Source organism: Rhinatrema bivittatum, chromosome 9 (assembly GCF_901001135.1).
Source record: "Rhinatrema bivittatum chromosome 9, aRhiBiv1.1, whole genome shotgun sequence".
NCBI lineage: Eukaryota > Metazoa > Chordata > Amphibia > Gymnophiona > Rhinatrematidae > Rhinatrema > Rhinatrema bivittatum.
In genome coordinates, this window is record NC_042623.1 from 62,807,290 (window position 1) to 62,825,889 (window position 18,600).

General features: G+C 44.9%; 1 protein-coding gene across 5 annotated transcripts in view; it reads left to right on the top strand.

Annotated features, from left to right (window-relative positions):
- Window positions 1-14,326, top strand: part of GTSE1 (G2 and S-phase expressed 1) — an 83,266-nt gene extending 68,940 nt beyond the window's left edge. For 4 of the 5 annotated variants that reach the window (XM_029616856.1, XM_029616857.1, XM_029616855.1 and 1 more), the window contains exons 11-12: window positions 6,991-7,119; window positions 13,763-14,326. In XM_029616856.1, the coding sequence (XP_029472716.1) occupies window positions 6,991-7,119; window positions 13,763-13,852 (219 nt within the window). In that variant the 3' untranslated portion in view covers window positions 13,853-14,326. The remainder of the gene's footprint in view (window positions 1-6,990; window positions 7,120-13,762) is intronic. The other variant, XM_029616858.1, reaches the window with a different exon arrangement.
- Window positions 14,327-18,600: the final 4,274 nt, after the last annotated feature.

Genomic DNA, 18,600 nt, shown 5'->3' on the forward strand with positions numbered 1-18,600 from the left:
ACAAGCTGCCTTCCTCCATGTTGTGTGTTCTGTTGTGGCTATAGACTTTTATCTCCACCTGAAGTGTTGCAAGAGATCGTCACACTGACATAAGATGCAGTCCCAATTACATCCTGTCTAGGAGTTCTAGACTGAATTCCAGGCCCAGGATACCAGTTTCAGATATGAGGACTTTAAAGGAGCTCCAAAGATAGTAAACATTGATGGTCCTTCATAAATTGCAGGCACTCCCACCGAATCTGCACTTGACCAGGGTGGAATTATACTTTATCTTGCATTTGGTGAGCCAGCTAACATCAGTTCCTGTTCATAGCCCAGATCAGTTCAGACAAGTGGGTTTTGCATCCCTACCAGCAGATGGAGGCAGAGAATGCATTTCAGGCACTACTACAAAAGTGTGCTACCCTGTAGTACCTCAGTATTTGTCGCCAGCAAACCTGCAGTCTGAGAAAAGTAAAAGGAAAGAGAAGATAGAGGTGCTCCCTGAGCTGTTAGGTACCTTTGTGGGCCCACCCCTCAGGTAGAACAGGGGAATTGGTGATCTCTAGTCTGACTCCTCCCATAGCATCCAGAGGGGTTGAAAGCCAGGGGTCCCGGTTCCCTCTCCTTCTCTCCCACATTGCCAGGAGCAGGGAAGTATAGCTTTTTTTTTTTTTTTTTGAGGCTTTCAATAGAAGCATTGTTCCTTTAAAACAAAATAGGCAGTGAAAAGCGGGTCGATCGGGTGGTGCTTTGGAGCAACAAGCACCAGGGAGAGGAGAATTGCTGGGTCCTCGGCAGCAGCACCATAGGTCTGGGGCAGTTTGGAGGAAGTGACTTGTGTGGCCAGCAAGTTTTCTGTTGATCACTACAGGGGTGCTGATGCAAAAGCACAGAGTGCATTGCACTCATGGTGCCAGCTTTGGAGCACAGGAGAACCTGTGGTTTCAGACACATGTCTCAACTGTTACCTTCTGTTTAGAATGTGCCTTGGGGGGAGGGGGAGGAGAGGAACCTCTGCGGAGGCAGTAGGCCAAAAGAGGCTCCTGGTGGGACGAAGGGCGCAGTAGCCATTGTAAATGCATGTGGCAAAAAGCAGGCAAATTCTAGGGAATCCAGGGGACACCTCAAGGTCCAGGCAATATCTGAGGACTATGATAGGGGAGAGCCTAGGAAGGCATGCTGGATGAGGGGCCAGCAGATTTTGTTCTGCTCCTTCACAAGGCCTACTTGTCCAAGAGGGGAGCAGGGGGTAAATTACCCCGGCCCAGAAGCCAAAATGTCCCTGTCCAGTAGGATGGGGGGTTTGCTTTGTTGCCTGGGTCTTGGATGTCCTCCTGCAGATGAGGAAGGGGCCTCTATGGAGTCCGAAGGATCGGCCAAGCCACAGGAGGATCTGGGAGGTGATCCTGGAGACTGTTCTATGGATGCCAGTCCGGATGTGAGCAAGGACTTGTCTGACCCGGAGGAATCCCCGATCACTGAAGGGGGATGACCCAAGGGTTGTCCGTCTTATTCCAGATGGAAGAGTTGCAGCCTCTTATTCCCCATGTTCTGGGAGAGCCAGGGATCAAGGTCACCCAGGAAGAGTCTGAGGGGTGGACCTGGTTCTAGATGGATTACTGGGACCACCAAAGGCTTCTCCATTGCTTAAGAAGGTGAAGCTGGTGAGCGGAGTGGGATACTCCTACAGCAAGCCTCGTTAGTCAGGGTAATGACAAAAGTTGTATCCATTGACAAGAGGAGACCTTGGAGCTTCTGATGCTTCTCAAGGTGGATGCTTTGGTCTTGGTGACAAAAGACTACCATCCCAGTGGCTGGGTCAGCCACACTGAAGGATGTCAGGACTGAAAGCTGAAGATTCCTTTGAAAAGGTTGTTTGAGCAGTCTGCTTTTAGCCTTCGACCAATAATCTGTGGTAGTTTGATGCAGATGGCCTGTTTGTGCTGGTGCAGAAGGCTTTGGAGAAGGAATCTACCCTGGTGGGCAACTCCAAGCAGGTGGTCTAGTTGGAAGCTGGGATGGCCTATATGGCAAATGCGCTGTATGATTTGGTTCGGACGTCTGCCGGAAGCAAGGTCTGAGCCATAGCAGCATGGAGGCTGCATGTGTGGTCAAAGTCACAACTGTGTAATCTCCCTTTTTAAGGGAAAGCTATTTGGGGAGGACATGGGACAGTTAAGCGTTTGGAATAATCAAAGGGGAATAGGTTGCTGGAGGATAAGAGGGGCAAGACTTCCATCCTGTTCCTGCTTCCGGGATATCAAGAAAATTTGCACCGGCAAGAGTTCTTCAGCTTCAGGGCAGAAGCAGAGCTCGATAAAGCAGCAGTCCTTTTGAGGTTACCTCAGGGATAATTTTTGGTCAGGGGGCTGAAGGAGGAAAATCCTTGCAATGAAGTCAGGCTAGTCCACTCCTCGGAGGAACATAAGAGATGCCATACTGGGTCAGATCAAGAATCCATCAAGCAGTGGTCAATCAAATCACAAGTACCTGACAAGTGCCCATTAAATGAATAGATCCCAAGTTGTATGATGACTCTTATCCCACTTCTAGGAAGAGTGGACTAAGATCACATCGGACCAATGGGTCCTGGAACAGGGGTGGATTGGCCTATTGGGGCTTCAGGCATGCCCTCGTGGGTCGGACCACACAATCATGCAGTTGGTGTTTGGTCACAGCGGCCTCGTGCTTCCAGAGCCACTGCAGCTAACACTTTGCTCTGTGCTTCTCACGTAATAGGAGCTCCCTGCTATCTATATTTATATTTGGCCCATTCCACTGCATTCCTGGTGGGCATTGTGGCCTCCTGTACCTGGTGAGAAACCTGACAGCCAGAAATGTGAATCCAGCGGCACTTAGTCCCCTTTCACTGTCTGTGTGTTTTGCGAGTTCCCTATCCTCTCACGGCTCTCCTAGATCCTCTCCCCCACTTTCAGCTGCCTCTCCTGCCCAGCTCAAACTGTTGACAGGAGGGAGAGTCTCCTGTGCAGGCCCCAGCAAAACAGAACAAAAAAAATTAAATAGTGTACTGAGGCTTGCAGCTTGTGCTTCCCACAGCAAGAGGCACAATTTCCCCTAGCAACAGGCAGCCCACATACACCATTGTCCCAGGGCTTTGCTTAGACCCCTGTAACCACCAATGAGTATAAAGTTGTTGGGTTTTGTTTTTTTTTTTTCTTTGTTTTTTTTATTCTCAGCAGATGGTGCAGCTTTTAAATCGTGGAGGAGGGAGAAGAGTGCATAAATGTCTGGGCATTTGTCAGCAGTCAGTCTATGTAAGTGTGTGACTGCTCATGTGTGTCAGCATCTGAGTGTGTATCAGTGAGAATGTGACTGTCAACATCTGAGTATGTGACTGATCGTGTCAGCGAGGGAATCTGTACTTTCTAGTGTGAGTGTGTGTGTGACTCAGTGAGCATGATTGCGGGATAGAGAATATTGAGGAACATGCGTGCATATGCTCTAGGTATTTGGAATCAAACTTTCCTAGGGGCGAGCAGGGGATTTTTAACCTTATTTTTAATTGAGTGTTTGTCTGCTGTTCTGAAATATTTTATTCTGGTTCTAGAAATTTAAAAAAAAGTTTTTACTTGGATATTTTATGTAGTTGCATTAATGTATTTTAGTAATATGACTTTAGAAGGGATTTTATATATATATTTTTTTGTTGTTGTGTGAGGAATGGTGGCTATTGTAATGCATAAGAGTATGGCTTGTTGCAATTTCTAGTTCAGTTTAGGTCTGTACCTTTCTATTTATACTTTAAGGTCTCTTTAGTCTATGATTGACGGTCATATGTGACCGATATGAGGTATTCTGCTAGCATTGTAGTTTGTGTACATTGCAATAGATCCTTATTTTCTTTTTCCTAATAGGAGGTGCATTGGTGTATTAGGGCCTGGTGTAATATTTGCATATTTGCCTTTTCATAGATAGGGTTGTTACTGTTTTGAGTGCTGGCAGTTAATGCTATTTTCCTAGAGTGTAGCAAGATGGACTCAGGACCAATGGGTAATGCAAGCCTGCCAGCAGATGGAGATGGAGTCAGGTTCAAAGCTGAAGTCATCCTAGATACACCCCTGCGGTGACCTCAGCCCTTAAGTATTTCTCAGACTCCAGCATCTGGTAGATGTACCTTTCCCTATGGGGATTGCTGTAGTTTTTGGAAGAAGAATTCTATATTTTAAATTGGAGAAAAAATTGAGCCTTGCTCTCCTGCAGTGATACCTAAATGTCCATCCCCCAGCTGAGAATTCCTGAGGTGATTTCAGAGATCCCTCAGAGGTGTACCTTGGTCTGATAGCCGGTTCCAGGCATGGACTTTGCTGCTTAAGCAGCTGGAGGCAGTGAGTGCAGGAAGCTGAGTGTGGCGGTGACTGCCAAAGCCCTCTTCCCCCTCGCAGCCAGAGACAGTGTCTGTACTTAGCTGGTAAGCGCTGAGCCCAAGGAAATTAAAAAAAAAAAAAAATTCACCTCCAGATTCGGAGACATTTGGAGGGGTTTTGGTAAGACTTCCAGTCTCCTTACTCAGTGCGCCATACTGATGTTGTTCCTGATCCGTTGGGGTAAGGGGAAGTGGGTTGAGCAGCCCCCTGGTGGGCTAGGCCCTGCTCTAGGCTTGGTCGCATGGTAGGCCAGAGGTGCCATCTTGCATGCGTCTTTGTGCATGCCATATTGCCCTCCATAGAATGTTGGCACACACAGTGCATTTGCTCTGCGCACGCACTGTGTGCATAACTGGTGTGTACATACACATACAACCTACTAAGCACAGACTACAGGTAAAGCTGGGTGCATTGGCTGTGCATGCACCTTGCCACATCCTGCCTAGGCACCTAAAATCTGCACATAAAATTTTAAGCACGAGCCAACAGAACACAAGTTACTGCCACCAATGGCTTTGATAGCCAAGAAACAAACACCTTTCTCTCTGTGCTAATTATCATATTAGGGCTTCGCAGTCTGACCTGGATTCTGACTTTCCTCAGCACTGTGAGGAAGCCCAGGGAGAGTTGGCCTCCCCGGACTTTGCTAAGCCTGGCTCCTCCCATTCGGAGGATGAGTTAGCCACAGCCTTAACTGGAAGTACTCTGGATCCCAGTACCTCTGGGACTGGGTCAGCCATGGGAGAGGGAAATTCAACAGCACCTATACCAATCCCTCCTGGGCTAGGCATGGACCTGGTTGCCTTCTCTTGGATGGAATTTTTCCAGGGCCTTCATACAGATGCAGTCTGCTACCTCACTTGCCCCTGTCCAGACAGAACCTCAGCCGGTAAGCCCTCCCTCCCCCAGACCTATTGGCAGACCTCTAGGCATGCCTCACTCACCAAGGGTATCCCTGGCAGGGACCTGGATGGCATGAACAAAGAGGAAGATAGAATCCTTGGAAGAGGGGAACATTCCCCCTGGTTTAGAACTGTATCGGACCATGTTACGGTTTTTCCATAGAGATGAATTGCCGGCCCTAGTTTCCCAGACCCTGAAGATGCTGGGAGTTCCTGGGGTGGATTCTGTAACCAAATAAGAACCCCATTCTGATTTACCCATGGAAAGCCTCTCGCTACTTTCTGGTACTGGAAGCCATCCAGGAGTTGATTGACCTGGCATGGGATGCCCCAGAAGAATGTTTTAAAAGGGGACGAGTGTTAGAAGCTCTATACCCACTGGATCTGGCAGTGAGAGAGCGTTTGTGTTTTCCCTAAAGTGGATACGCTGGTCTGTTTCTAAGCGAACAACTATCCCAGTGGAGGGAGGAGCGGCCTTGAAGGATGTGCACGATAGACTGGAGTCCATCCTTAAACAGGTCTTTGATGCAATAGCAATGACCTTACAGATGGCTTCTTGTGCCCAGGTAGCTTGTTCATTCCTACTCCTCTCTCTCAAGAGGTGGATGACCTCTGGAGTGAATTCCAGAGCAGTAATGGAACCCTCTGCTGCCTTTCTAGATGACATGGGCTTGGATCTAGTCCATACCTCAACCAGAGGAGTGGCCTCAGTGATGGTGGCCAGAACACAGCTATTGCTGCGGAATTGGTCAGCAGACGCAGCAACCAAAGCAGATCTTACAAAGATGCCCTTTTAAAGGATCATTCCTTTTCCCTGTACATACCAGGATCAGTCCAGGACACCTGGGTTGTGACTCCGCACCAGTAGATGGAGACAGACTAAAACTTGTGGGCGGAGCCATATATGCCCCTGTGCCAGTCACAGCCCCTCAGTCTTACTCTGTCTCCAGTAGATGGTGCAGGTCCAGTCACAGCCCTGCCTGACCTGATTCTGGTGGTTAGTCAGGTTTGATTTTTGGGCTAGTTTTTGTTAGGCCTAGTTGTTTTATGCTAAATTGGGGTTTGTTTCACTCCAGCCAGATCAAGGGGACCCTATGTGACACCTTAGCTAAAGATCCCATTTCAGGCCAGTTTGGGAAAGATTGCATTGCTCAGTCTGCAGGTGGTGACATTTCGTGTCTGCTTTTCCTTAAACCAAATTAAAGCCAGAAAGATAGGCTCTCTCAGAATAGGTGAGAAAGCAGACACGAAATGTCACCACCTGCAGACTGAGCAATGCAATCTTTCCCAAACTGGCCTGAAATGGAATCTTTAGCTAAGGTGTCACATAGGGTCCCCTTGATCTGGCTGAATCCAACCATCTCAGTGACCAAAGCAAGAATTTGGGATTATATGCCATGTATGTATTGAGCTTTGTAACTTCTACTCTGAAGACTTCCAGTTTGATATATTTACTGTGTTTTATGTAACGTTTGAACTCTGGCTGGAAAGGCATGAAAGGAAAATTGGTTCTTGGAATACCACAGATCAGTCCAGACAAGTGGGTTTTGCATCCCTACCAGCAGTCCTTTTTTTCCCAGGTTCCATTTTTTTTGTCCATCTTTCCATGTCCAGCTTCCCTCCCTGCTCCTTTTGTCTTGGAGCCTGTCTTCCTAATCTCACCCTAATGGATTGAAGTAGAAGAACAAAGCCTGCCCTAACTACTTTCCATCTATTTTCAGGTATTGCTCATTGATCTTGCAGCTGTTGAAAAGCCTGCTGTTTTGGAAACTGAAAGTAGACCTCTCATTGACCTTGCTAACACTCCTGAAGTGCATCGCAACTTTTCACAGAAGCCCTCCTTGGGGCGGGTAAGGCAGCAGACTGATACTCCAGGCATGGGATGGGTTTATGAAGTTGACCCTTCTATACGAGTCAGAGGACTGCAATCATTTTACAGTCTAATATCCTATCCACCAACATCCTTCCTCTCCAAATATTCTTGCTTATATCTAGGTTTCTTTTGCTCCTATAAAAATGCCGTTTTAACTTTAGGATTATGGCTCGGTGATGCTACTGATTTTTTAGTATATGGCAAAGCCAGGCTCAGTGGCTGCAGTTCTGCTCTGGCCTGGGGTTGCAGAACTTGCATTCCACGGCCCTTGAGGGGGGAGGGGGGGGGAATGCATGGTTATGCAATGGCTGAGATCTGTTGTGCTAGTTTCCCAGCCCTCTCCTGGAGGCACACCTAACCAGCTGGGTTTTCAGGCTATCCATAATGAATATGCATGAGAAAGTTGCATATGCTGTAGATGAGTATGCAAATTTTATCTCGTGCATATTGTGGCAATCCTAAAAAGCCCAGCTGGTTAGGTGTGTCCAGGAGAGGGTTAGGAAACACCGGGCTAGCCTTGGAACGTATGCATACTGGGTTCTGGAGGATGCTTTAGCCTGTGGCATCTGTCAAGACTTGCTGCAATGGGTGGGAGGAAGGGGGCTATAAGTGGGACGGGGTGGGGAACCCCAGGTAGCTGTAAAGTGAATGCTTGTGGTGCCATAGCCCGGTAGAGGCTCTTACATCTAGTTGAAAGGATGAAAGTTTCAAGAGGAAACTGCAGAGCCAAAAAAACAAAGATGAAAGGTAAGCTAGTTGCTAAAAGAACTATTCCTGTGTTAGATTTTTTATAGATAACCACATTCCTTCTTGAATTATCAGGAGGAAATGGGGGGTCAGACGAATCACCCAGGTCTCCAGCCAGTTGATGGACCATGAGGCCTCCTCTCAGAACAGTCCCCTGTGCCACTGGGGTCTGATAGTGAATCCCCAGGCCAGAAAGACTCGTGTCCGTGGTGACCAGAATCCAAGCTAGTGTAGCCAGACTGACTCTTTAGCAAGTTGCAGGGATCCAACAACCATCAGACTGGCTCAGTGGAAGTCACACTTCATATTCCTGGGTCTGGGGAGACCAATGTGCTAGAAGGGACACCTGGAGGGAGCTGCATGTGAGCCCTGGCCCCAAATCAAGACTCTGCCATGAAGCTGAGCACCTGCAGATAACCCCATGCTGAGGGGATAGGCAAGCCCAAAAACCCATGTAACTGAGTAACTTGTGCACTTTCTCATCCACTAGAAAAACCTGGCCTGCCTGTGTCTAACTGCTCCCCTAGGTACTACAGGGACTGCTACAAACGTTTGGCAAAAACAATTACCCAGCCCAAGCCTTCTAAGAGCTGAGCACATGACAGGCCACTTCTACTGCCTTGTGAGACAGTGCTAGAATCAGCCATTCGAGTTAAGGGTGAACACTTATTCCCTTGGACCAGAGGACTGCAGCCAATACCACCATCATGTTGGTGAAGACCGTAATGGGGTCGAAAGCCTGAACAGCAGGGCCCAGAATTGGAAGTATTCCTATGGTGCACAGGAGCACTGCAGATGAGGGGATGAGTAAATAAGCTGAGATATTCAGCCGAGACAAACTCCCCTTGTAGCACCACAGCCAAAATAAAGCGCAAAGACGCAGAACTCTGAGACAGTGGTTCACCTCTTTGAGATCCAGGATAGGACAAAAAGACCCTTCTTAGACAACAAAATAAATGGAATTACTCCCTTGGACACACTCCACCATGGGCACCACCTCCCACAAGAGTTGCAACTTGAGTCTTGCGACCTGCCTGCTGCTTGAGCAGTGCTGAACAAGGGGACACCATAAAAGGCATCCCGAATGGAACCAGGCAGATCAAGGCAGTAACCAAGGTGGATTATGTCCAGAACCCATAGATTGGCTGTTTATACGGGTCCACTCTGTAAAACTCCTGTAAGTGGCCTACTGGCGTCGTGAGTGAATCCATGAAACTTCATGAGGAGGCTTTACCAACTTGAGAGGCAATGGCTGGATCCCCTCTAACTTCTGGCATGACAAAAGTACAGACTCCAGCCCCTGGAGCCTGAGAGTGCAAATGAAGCAGCTCCAAAGGCCTGCCTACCTGGCCAAAACTGGGTTTTATAAAAGGCTTGACACTTATCTTCCAGTAAATGCTGGGGCTTGGTCTCAAAGATTCTTAACAAACTGGCCAAGTTCCTCCCCAAAGAGCAAACGACCCTTGAAGGGTAAATTTTCCCCAGTCGCATCTTGGACCAGGTGTCCGCAGTCCAACTGTGCAACCAGAGAAGACTCACCCCCACAGACAAGGCCACCAACCTGGTGGATGTGCAGTATGACGTTGCTGACTCCATCTTGTTTGCTCTGTAGTGGTGTGAAGCACTCAGGCCTCGCAGCACCTCAGACCTCTGCTAGATTTTGCCATTCTGCAGGCATTCACCCCTGCCAACCTGTGTCCTGCTCTAGCCTGTGCCTGCGAGAGCTGTAGGAGGCTCAGCTCTTGTCAATTCCCCTCCTGACTTAGAGACAGCTTAGTTTGTTTTTTAAACTGAGGGAGCACTGAGAGGAGAGGATCACCCTGCTGGTGGCTGAAAGGAATCAGTAAGTTTTTGCTTGGGACATTGTCTTTTTCAAAAGTATTGAGGCAAAGTTAACTATTTGGGAATATTATTTTGTGTTTGTGTTTTTAATAGTCAGTAAGGCAGCGAATAAACAGAAGTTAGACTGTTTGTATTTTTAAATGGTCAGCAGAACTGAGTGTATTTAAAAAAAAAAAAAAATTAGCCAGAAGCTAGAAATAAGCTAGGAGCAGTGTATACTTAAGTAAAAAGGTTGAAAAGTTCAGATCAGTTACTCACCTTGGAAAGGTGTTGAAGTAGTGTGATTTGGTTTGATTAGGTACCAACATTTGATAATCAAGAGAGCAGTGAGTCACTCTGGCTTACTAACTGAAGTTAGACTGTTTGGATTTTCCAACCCACCCACCCCTAGCTCATCCTTTAATTTATAGGCAGGTGCCACTTTCAGAAAAACAAAAAACCAACAAAAACTTTATTGAGAGTTTGATCAGTCCCTTGTAGGCCACTACCAGACATATATAGTGAATTCACTAATACATTTAAAGGACATTAGTTAGACACATTCCTACTCCCATAGCAACCTAAAACTTAACTAGGAACTGAACAAAATTGAGATGAAGGCAGCAGCCCAGCAGCTAGAGGGGGGCTTCTCAGTCTTTTGCATCAAGTGTCATATGTATGACTTTTTACCCGTGGGTGAGAAGTTGTACATGTGCATGCGATGCAAAGAGCTCCTGGCTCTCAGAGAATGAGTCCGATCTCTGGAGGCTAGAGTGGCAGACCTGGAGGAGCTGAGGCAGACAGAGGCATATAGATGAGACCTTCAGGGACATAGTAGCAGCCAAGTCCCAACTTCAGACTGGCAGCCCTGGTGCTGCCTTGGAGGAAGAAGGTCTCATGATTGGAGGGCATCAACCAGGTGCAGCAGGAAAGGATCCTGTAGCAGGGACCTGCTCTCCAGGTGATGCATTGTCCTTTTGCACCAAGGATATCTCCCCAAGGTCTACTACCTAGGAGGGAAGGGTTAGGTTGGCAGTCATAGATGGTGATTCGATTATTAGGAATGTGGGTGGCTGGTGGGCGTGAGGATCGCCTGGTAACATGCCTACCTGGTGCAAAGGTGGCGGACCTCACGCATCACCTAGATAGGATTTTAGACAGTGCTGGGGAGGAGCCAGCTTTCGTGGTACATGTGGGCACCAAGGACATGGGAAAATGTGGGAGGGAGGTTCTGGAAGCCAAATTTAGGCTCTTAGGTAGAAAGCTTAAATCCAGAACCTCCGGGGTAGCATTCTCTGAAATGCTCCCTGTTCCACATGCAGGTTACCAGAGGCAGGCAGAGCTCCGGAGTCTCAATGCGTGGATGAGACGATGGTGCAAGGAAGAGGAATTCAGTTTTGTAAGGAACTGGGGAACCTTTTGGGGAAGGGGGAGTCTCTTCCAAAGGGATGGGCTCCACCTTAACCAGACTGCTGGTGCTAACCTTTAAAAAGGAGATGGAGCAGCTTTTAAACTAGAACAAAGGGGAAAGCTGACAGTTGCTCAGCAGTGCATGGTACGGAGAGAAGTATCTTCAAAGGATACTAATGATGCATTAGAATTAGAGCATCCCGACAGTGAGGTTCCAATAATAAGAAAAGTAGTCCAAGTGCCTGAAACTAAAAACTCACCTGAGCTAAAAAATTCTAACTTATCCCTATCAATTAAAAGGCAGAATGAAAATACAAACAAAAAAACAAACTTTGAAATGTTTGTTTGCTAATGCCAGAAGTCTAAGAAGTAAGTTGGGAGAATTAGAATGTATAGCAGTGAATGATGACATAGACTTAATTGGCATCTCAGAGACATGGTGGAAGGAGGACAACCAATGGGACAGTGCTATACCAGGGTACAAATTATATCGCAATGACAGACAGGAAACAGAGTAGGATTAAATGGACTATTTTCTCAGTGGAAGGGAGTGGGCAGTGGAGTGCCTCAGGGATCTGTATTGGGACCCTTATTTTTCAATATATTTATAAAGAAATACGACTAGTGAGATAATCAAATTTGCAGAGGATACAAAATTGTTCAGAGTAGTTAAATCACAAGCAGATTGATAAATTGCAGGAAGACCTTGTGAGACTGGAAAATTTGGCATCCAAATGTCAGATGAAATTTAATGTGGACAAGTGCAAGGTGATGCATTTAGGGAAAAATAACCCATGCTATAGTTACACAATGTTAGGTTCCATATTAGGTGCTACAACCCAAGAAAGAGATCTAGTCGTCTGTTCAGTGTGCTGCGGCAGTCAAAAAGCAAAGAATGTTGGGAATTATTAGAAAGGGAATGGTGAATAAAACGGAAAATGTCATAATGCCTCTGTATCGCTCCATGGTGAGACCGCACCTTGAATACTGTGTACAGTTCTGGTCGCCACATCTCAAAAAAGATATAATTGCGATGGAGAAGGTACAGAGAAGGGCTACCAAAATAAGGGGAATGGAACAGCTCCCCTATGAGGAAAGACTAAAGAGGTTAGGACTTTTCAGCTTGGAGAAGACAGCTGAGGGGGGGATATGATAGAGGTGTTTAAAATCATGAGAAGTCTAGAATGGGTAGATGTGAATCGGTTATTTACTCTTTTGGATAATAGACTAGGGGGCACTCCATGAAGTTAGCATGTGGCACATTTAAAACTAATCGGAGAAAGTTCTTTTTCACTCAACGCACAATTAAACTCTGGAATTTGTTGCCAGAGGATGTGGTTAGTGCAGTTAGTATAGCTGTGTTTAAAAAAAAAAAAAAACAAAAAAGGATTGGATAAGTTCTTGGAGGAGAAGTCCATTACCTGCTATTAATTAAGTTGACTTAGATAATAACCACCACTATTACTAGCAACGGTAACATGGAATAGACTTAGTGTTTGGGTACTTGCCAGGTACTTATGGCCTGGATTGGCCATTGTTGGAAACAGGATGCTGGGCTTGATGGACCCTTGGTCTGACCCAGTATGGCATGTTCTTAATGGGTGTGGGACACAGAATGGACAAGGAAACAAACAAGGAGGAAAGACAACCTCCTCTCAGAAAGGTAAGTAAAAGGCACTTATCTGCATCTTTTTTTTTTTTTTTTCCTACTGCAACAAACTCATCCAACCTCTCCTGCAAGGGCTGGAAGCATAGCAAGGAGCTTGCACTGCTGACCTAAGCCAATGGCCAGGCCCAGGGGTCTGATTTGCCAAATCCATCTAGCTGCTGCACCAACCAGCCCACCATCTGCTGGAGGCAGAATATATTGGATCGCTGCTGCTAGCACCCCCATTTTACCTAGTTGCAGTGATGTCACAGTAGAAATCTGTATAGTCTGCCTCATCTGCTGGTAGGGGGAGAATGAACTTGTCAGGGCTGGACTGGTGTAGCAGGACAAGATGGAATTGCACACTCTGCTGTGGGGGTCTGACAAAATAGTACAACAAAGCAATAAGCTGGTCTTTCCTAAGACCATGACATTCTGAAGGACAGGTGACTTTGAAAATCTAAATTTTAAATGTGAGAACATTGGCGTTCAACAAAAGGGAAAATGGGGAGTCCACTATATGTGAAACATTCAGTAATATGAGTGATGTACCTCAGTCAGAAGTAGGGGACAGATTGACCTTGGTGAAAGGATAATTAATCTGCCAAAACCCCATAATCTAGCTTTGTAAAATGTATGCTGATCTTTTTAGGTGGTTCCTGGCTCTCTGATGTCTGGCTGTGAACTATATACTTCCCTGCCCACTCCTGGGGTACAATGTACTTCTAGCTCAAATTTGCACAATAGTAAAATACAAACCAGAACATTTTAAATTCTCTGGTATTGTAGCAAGAACTTGGTTAGTTGCAACCGGAGTCAAGAATAAATGCTCTGAGTGGGTGCATGTTTCCACCTAAGGTTGTGATGGCTTTCACTGAATTTTGAGAACAATTGGTTTCCTTAACAGTGGAAGTTCCTAATGCCTGTTATCTGATTTACTGTGTATACGGTCAATACAGTTCTTGATCATGTATCTTTTTTTTTTTCTCTTCAGCTAATAGATCTGAGTTCTCCACTCATTAATCTGAGTCCTGAGGCATCCAAAGAGAACCTGGAAGTGGATTCTCCTCTACTGAAATTCTGAAGTACTTTTATTGAGCCAGTTTTTGTATGCTATGTCACTGTCACTTTACTTGTAAAACATGTTTGAGGTGAAGGGAAAACAGAATTTTACATTTTTATCAAATAGCTATTAAAAAGCAGAACATAGTTAGATTTGTTCTTTTAGACTGCCTAATGTCTGAGCACTTTATATTTTATAGTGCATGCAAGAGCAGTGGTATTTTCAGCAAGGTACAATACTGGACTTGAATGGCAGGAAGACACACTGTACTTTAGAACATGGAAAATGTTTAACAGTTCATGTAATACTTTTTCTCCAAGGCCCTCATGTCTTACAGTGGGATATAACACAGGAAGAATTTTCACCTCCATAACACTTGAGTTTGGATTTAATTTCCTTAATTTAAAAAAGGAAAATGCATGATTTAGTTTACTCTTTATCTGCTTTTAAAAAAAAAAAAAATGTAATTGTGTAATTAAAGATGTCATGACTTGACCTTTCTGCTTCCTTCCAGTCTGTAAATGCATATAATTTTCAGGCAGCATTAGCCATTACATGTGAGGTGATGTTATCCAACAGCACCAAGTGGACTTGTCTGTCCTAGCTAATAGTGAGGGTGGCCAACTCTGGTCCTCAAGAGCCACAAACAGGCCTGTTTTTTGGTATATCCACAATGAATATGCATGAGACTTGCATTCACTGCCTCCATTTGGGAAATCTATCTCAAGCATATTCATTGTGGAAATCCTGAAAACCAGATTTGTTTGTGGCTCTTGATGATCAGAGTAGGCCACTCCTAGAGTAGAGCTTTTGAGTTCTACTGAGCATGTGCAAGAGATCCCTTGTAGCTGTTGCCTTGTGAACTTCCTCAGTCCTTTTGTCTGAGCACAGCATGGATGTGCACTTGCTCTCCAGATATTTTTTTCAAAATCCTTTAAATTGTGTTTTTCAGTTTTCCTGTTTTTAGTTGCCTTGCTTTACTGCAGCATCAACACTTTTAAGCAGTACAACCCAAAAAACAAATTTTTTTTTTTTCTGCTTCAAAATAACTGGCACGAAGAAACCCACAGTGAGTGGGCTCAGGAACTACATTTGTGGTAAAGTGATGTCCCTCACTGGATGTTATCCTTGCTTTTGCTCCAGACCATAACCAGGCAAGTGGACAGATGTTCCCATATTAAATAGCTGATGCTGCAGTAGATCCTGTAGAATGTGCCTTGCCAAGATCCAAGTCAAGCAGGAGTTTCTCAGACACCTGCTATCAGCCCAAATCAAAGCCATGGAGTTGAGTGGTACAATTGCTCTGCATCAAAAACAAATATGATACTCTGCACATTACTCACCATCCTAAAGACTCACTGCTGCATAGTGCAAAAACAAGTGTGGTGGCCCATTTGAAGTTGATCACTTTGCATGCATCAACAAAAACATCCTCTGTCATCAAAGCATTCAGTGCACAGAGCCCTGAACCAAAATAGAGCTGATTATCTATACAGCTGTATGTAAGCTACTCCAGGCCAGCTGCTGTAGGGGTTGTCTTACCTCTGCCCTCAGCAAGTATCTCAGCTCTCATTTCTTCTAATTTGGTAGTAGAGGACTTCTGATTAGAGATTCCAGCTCCAGTATGCTTTATACTGTCTCAAAAAAAAAAAAAAAGCTCCTATTGAGCTACAGAAGCTTATCCTTATCCCTGAAGAGATTAGTCCACCAGAGGACAACCAGATTGCAGGTCTAGTAGAAATTTCTTTACCTCTTTAAAGAATATAGCCACTCTTCAGGATTGCTGCAGAAATACCTCAAACTAGAGTCCCAAATATCCTTTGGGTGAACCCTTATACAGGGTTCATCTTCCCACTCAATAGCAGTGGTGTCTAGTCTCCCTATGGTTAGTAGTGCCCACTGGCCCAGCTGCATTTCTTCACATGGGTGAGACTTGGAGTACAATGGGAAGGGCAGCTATTGCATGAAAGGGAATACAAGATGATGTTTCTATATGGTTATACTCTGTAGAAACACCCTTAGGTAGGTAAATATGCTGTTTGATATTTTATATTCTGCTTTTCAGGAACTTCATTTATTATAGTTTGTATTCTACCTATTACCAGGCTGTGTTCTAGGTGAATTCCCAAAGCATAGCGGAAAAACACAGCAAGTAAAACAATCATAATCTAAAGTAAAACAAAGCAAACAAACATTGATCATTAAAGTTCAAAGTGGATTATATTCAGGCCTTTGGCAAAAGTAAAAAAAAATCCCGTGTTAAAACTAATTTTCACCCTAGTTGCAAAAGCAACTGCAGACCTGCAATGCTTTACGGTATCTCATTCCCCTAGAACAGGGGTGGCTAACATTTCATGCACCAAGACTTGAAAAATTAGAATTCACAGTACCAAAGAGCCTCACGTTTTCAAGAGTGGGGAGGGGCGAGGAGAGAGAAGTCCTAGTAAGGACCCCCTTCCCTCAGTTCCTCCAGCCTGTCCCTTTCTCAATTCTCTCACCCTATTCTGACCAGTCTGTCCCTCTTCTGGTTCCTATTGGGTTGACTTTGTCCCTGCATCCTGTTCCCACTAGCCTCTGTCCTCCTACCACTCTCTTGTTATCGGCTATCTTCCCAGGAGTCCCTCTCTCAATCTTCCACCCTATCCCGCTCTCAATCCTCTCATTCTTTCCATACCAGCTTCTTAATCTCCCTCCCTATCCCCACAAATCTGTCTCAATCCTCTCACCCTATCTCAGACTTCCCATTAGTCTCTCTCCCATCTTGCCCTACCAATCAGTCTCTCTCAATTCCCTCCCAGCCTGTCCCCATCATTCCCTCTCTCTCTCTCAAGCCTTCCACTTTGCCCCTACCAGTCTGCCATCTCTCTGATCCCTTGCCCTATTCTGGCTAGTTTCTCTTAATCCTTCTACCCTATCACCATCAGTGTTCTCTCTCAATTCCATTTAACTGCTCTGAATCCTCCTGTCAGTCTTTCAATGTCCCCACCAGTCTCTCTCAATCTTCACCCTTCTCACCATGTCTCCCTCAATTCCCTATCCTTTCTCCACCAGTCTCTCTTCGCAGCCACAACATAACATTCTCCACCCTACACAAGAACAATGGTGTAGCACCTAATATGGAACCCAACATCGTGTAATTATAGCAATGGTTATTTTTCCCTATATGCATCACCTTGCACTTATCCACATTAAATTTCATCTGCCATTTGGATGCCCAATTTTCCAGTCTCACAAGGTCTTCCTGTAATTTATCACAATCTGCTTGTGATTTAACTACTCTGAACAATTTTGTGTCATCTGCAAATTTGATTCTCACTCGTAATATTTCTTTCCGGATCATTTATAAATATATTAAAAAGTAAGGGTCCCAATACAGATCCCTGAGGCACTCCACTGTCCACTCCCTTCCACTGAGAAAATTGTCCATTTAATCCTACTCTCTGTTTCCTGTCTTTTAGCCAGTTTGCAATCCACGAAAGGACATCGCCACCTATCCCATGACTTTTTACTTTTCCTAGAAGCCTCTCATGAGGAACTTTGTCAAACACCTTCTGAAAATCCAAGAACACTACATCTACTGGTTCACCTTTATCCACATGTTTATTAACTCCTTCAAAAAAGTGAAGCAGATTTGTGAGGCAAGACTTGCCTTGGGTAAAGCCATGCTGACTTTGTTCCATTAACCCATGTCTTTCTATATGTTCTGTGATTTTGATGTTTAGAACACTTTCCACTATTTTTCCTGGCACTGAAGTCAGGCTAACTGGTCTGTAGTTTCCCGGATCGCCCCTGGAGCCCTTTTTAAATATTGGGGTTACATTTGCTATCCTCCAGTTTTCAGGTACAATGGATGATTTTAATGATAGGTTACAAATTTTTACTAATAGGTCTGAAATTTCATTTTTTAGTTCCTTCAGAACTCTAGGGTGTATACCATCCGGTCCAGGTGATTTACTACTCTTCAGTTTGTCAATCAGGTCTACCACATCTTCTAGGTTCACCATGATTTGATTCGATCCATCTGAATCATTACCCATGAAATCCTTCTCCATCATGGGTACCTCCCCAACATCCTCGTCAGTAAACACCGAAGCAAAAAAATCATTTAATCTTTCAGCGATGGCCTTATCTTCTCTAAGTGCCCCTTTAACCCCTCGATCATCTAACAGTCCAACTGACTCCCTCACAGGCTTTCTGCTTCGGATATATTTTAAAAAGTTTTTTTACTGTGAGTTTTTTGCCTCTACGACCAACTTCTTTTCAAATTCTCTCTTAGCCTGTCTTATCAATGTCTTACATTTTAACTTGCCAATGTTTATGCTTTATCCTATTTTATTCTGTTGGATCTTTCTTCCAATTTTTGAATGAAATAGCTAAAATAGCTTCTTTCACCTCCCCTTTTAACCATGCCGGTAATCGTTTTGCCTTCTTTCCACCTTTCTTAATGTGTGGCATACAACTGGACTGTGCTTCTAGAATGGTATTTTTTTTTAACTGACCACGCTTCTTGGACACGTTTTACTTTTGTAGCTGCTCCTTTCAGTTTTTTTCTAACAATTTTTCTCATTTTATCAAAGTTTCCCTTTTGAAAGTTTAGCACGGGAGCCATGGATTTGCACACTGTTCCTCTTCCAGTCGTTAAATCAAATTTGATCATATTATGATCACTATTGCCAAGTGGCCCCACCACTGTTACCCCTCCCACCAAGTCCTGTGCTCCACTGAGAATTAGATCTAAAATTGCTCCCTCTCTTGTCGGTTCCTGAACC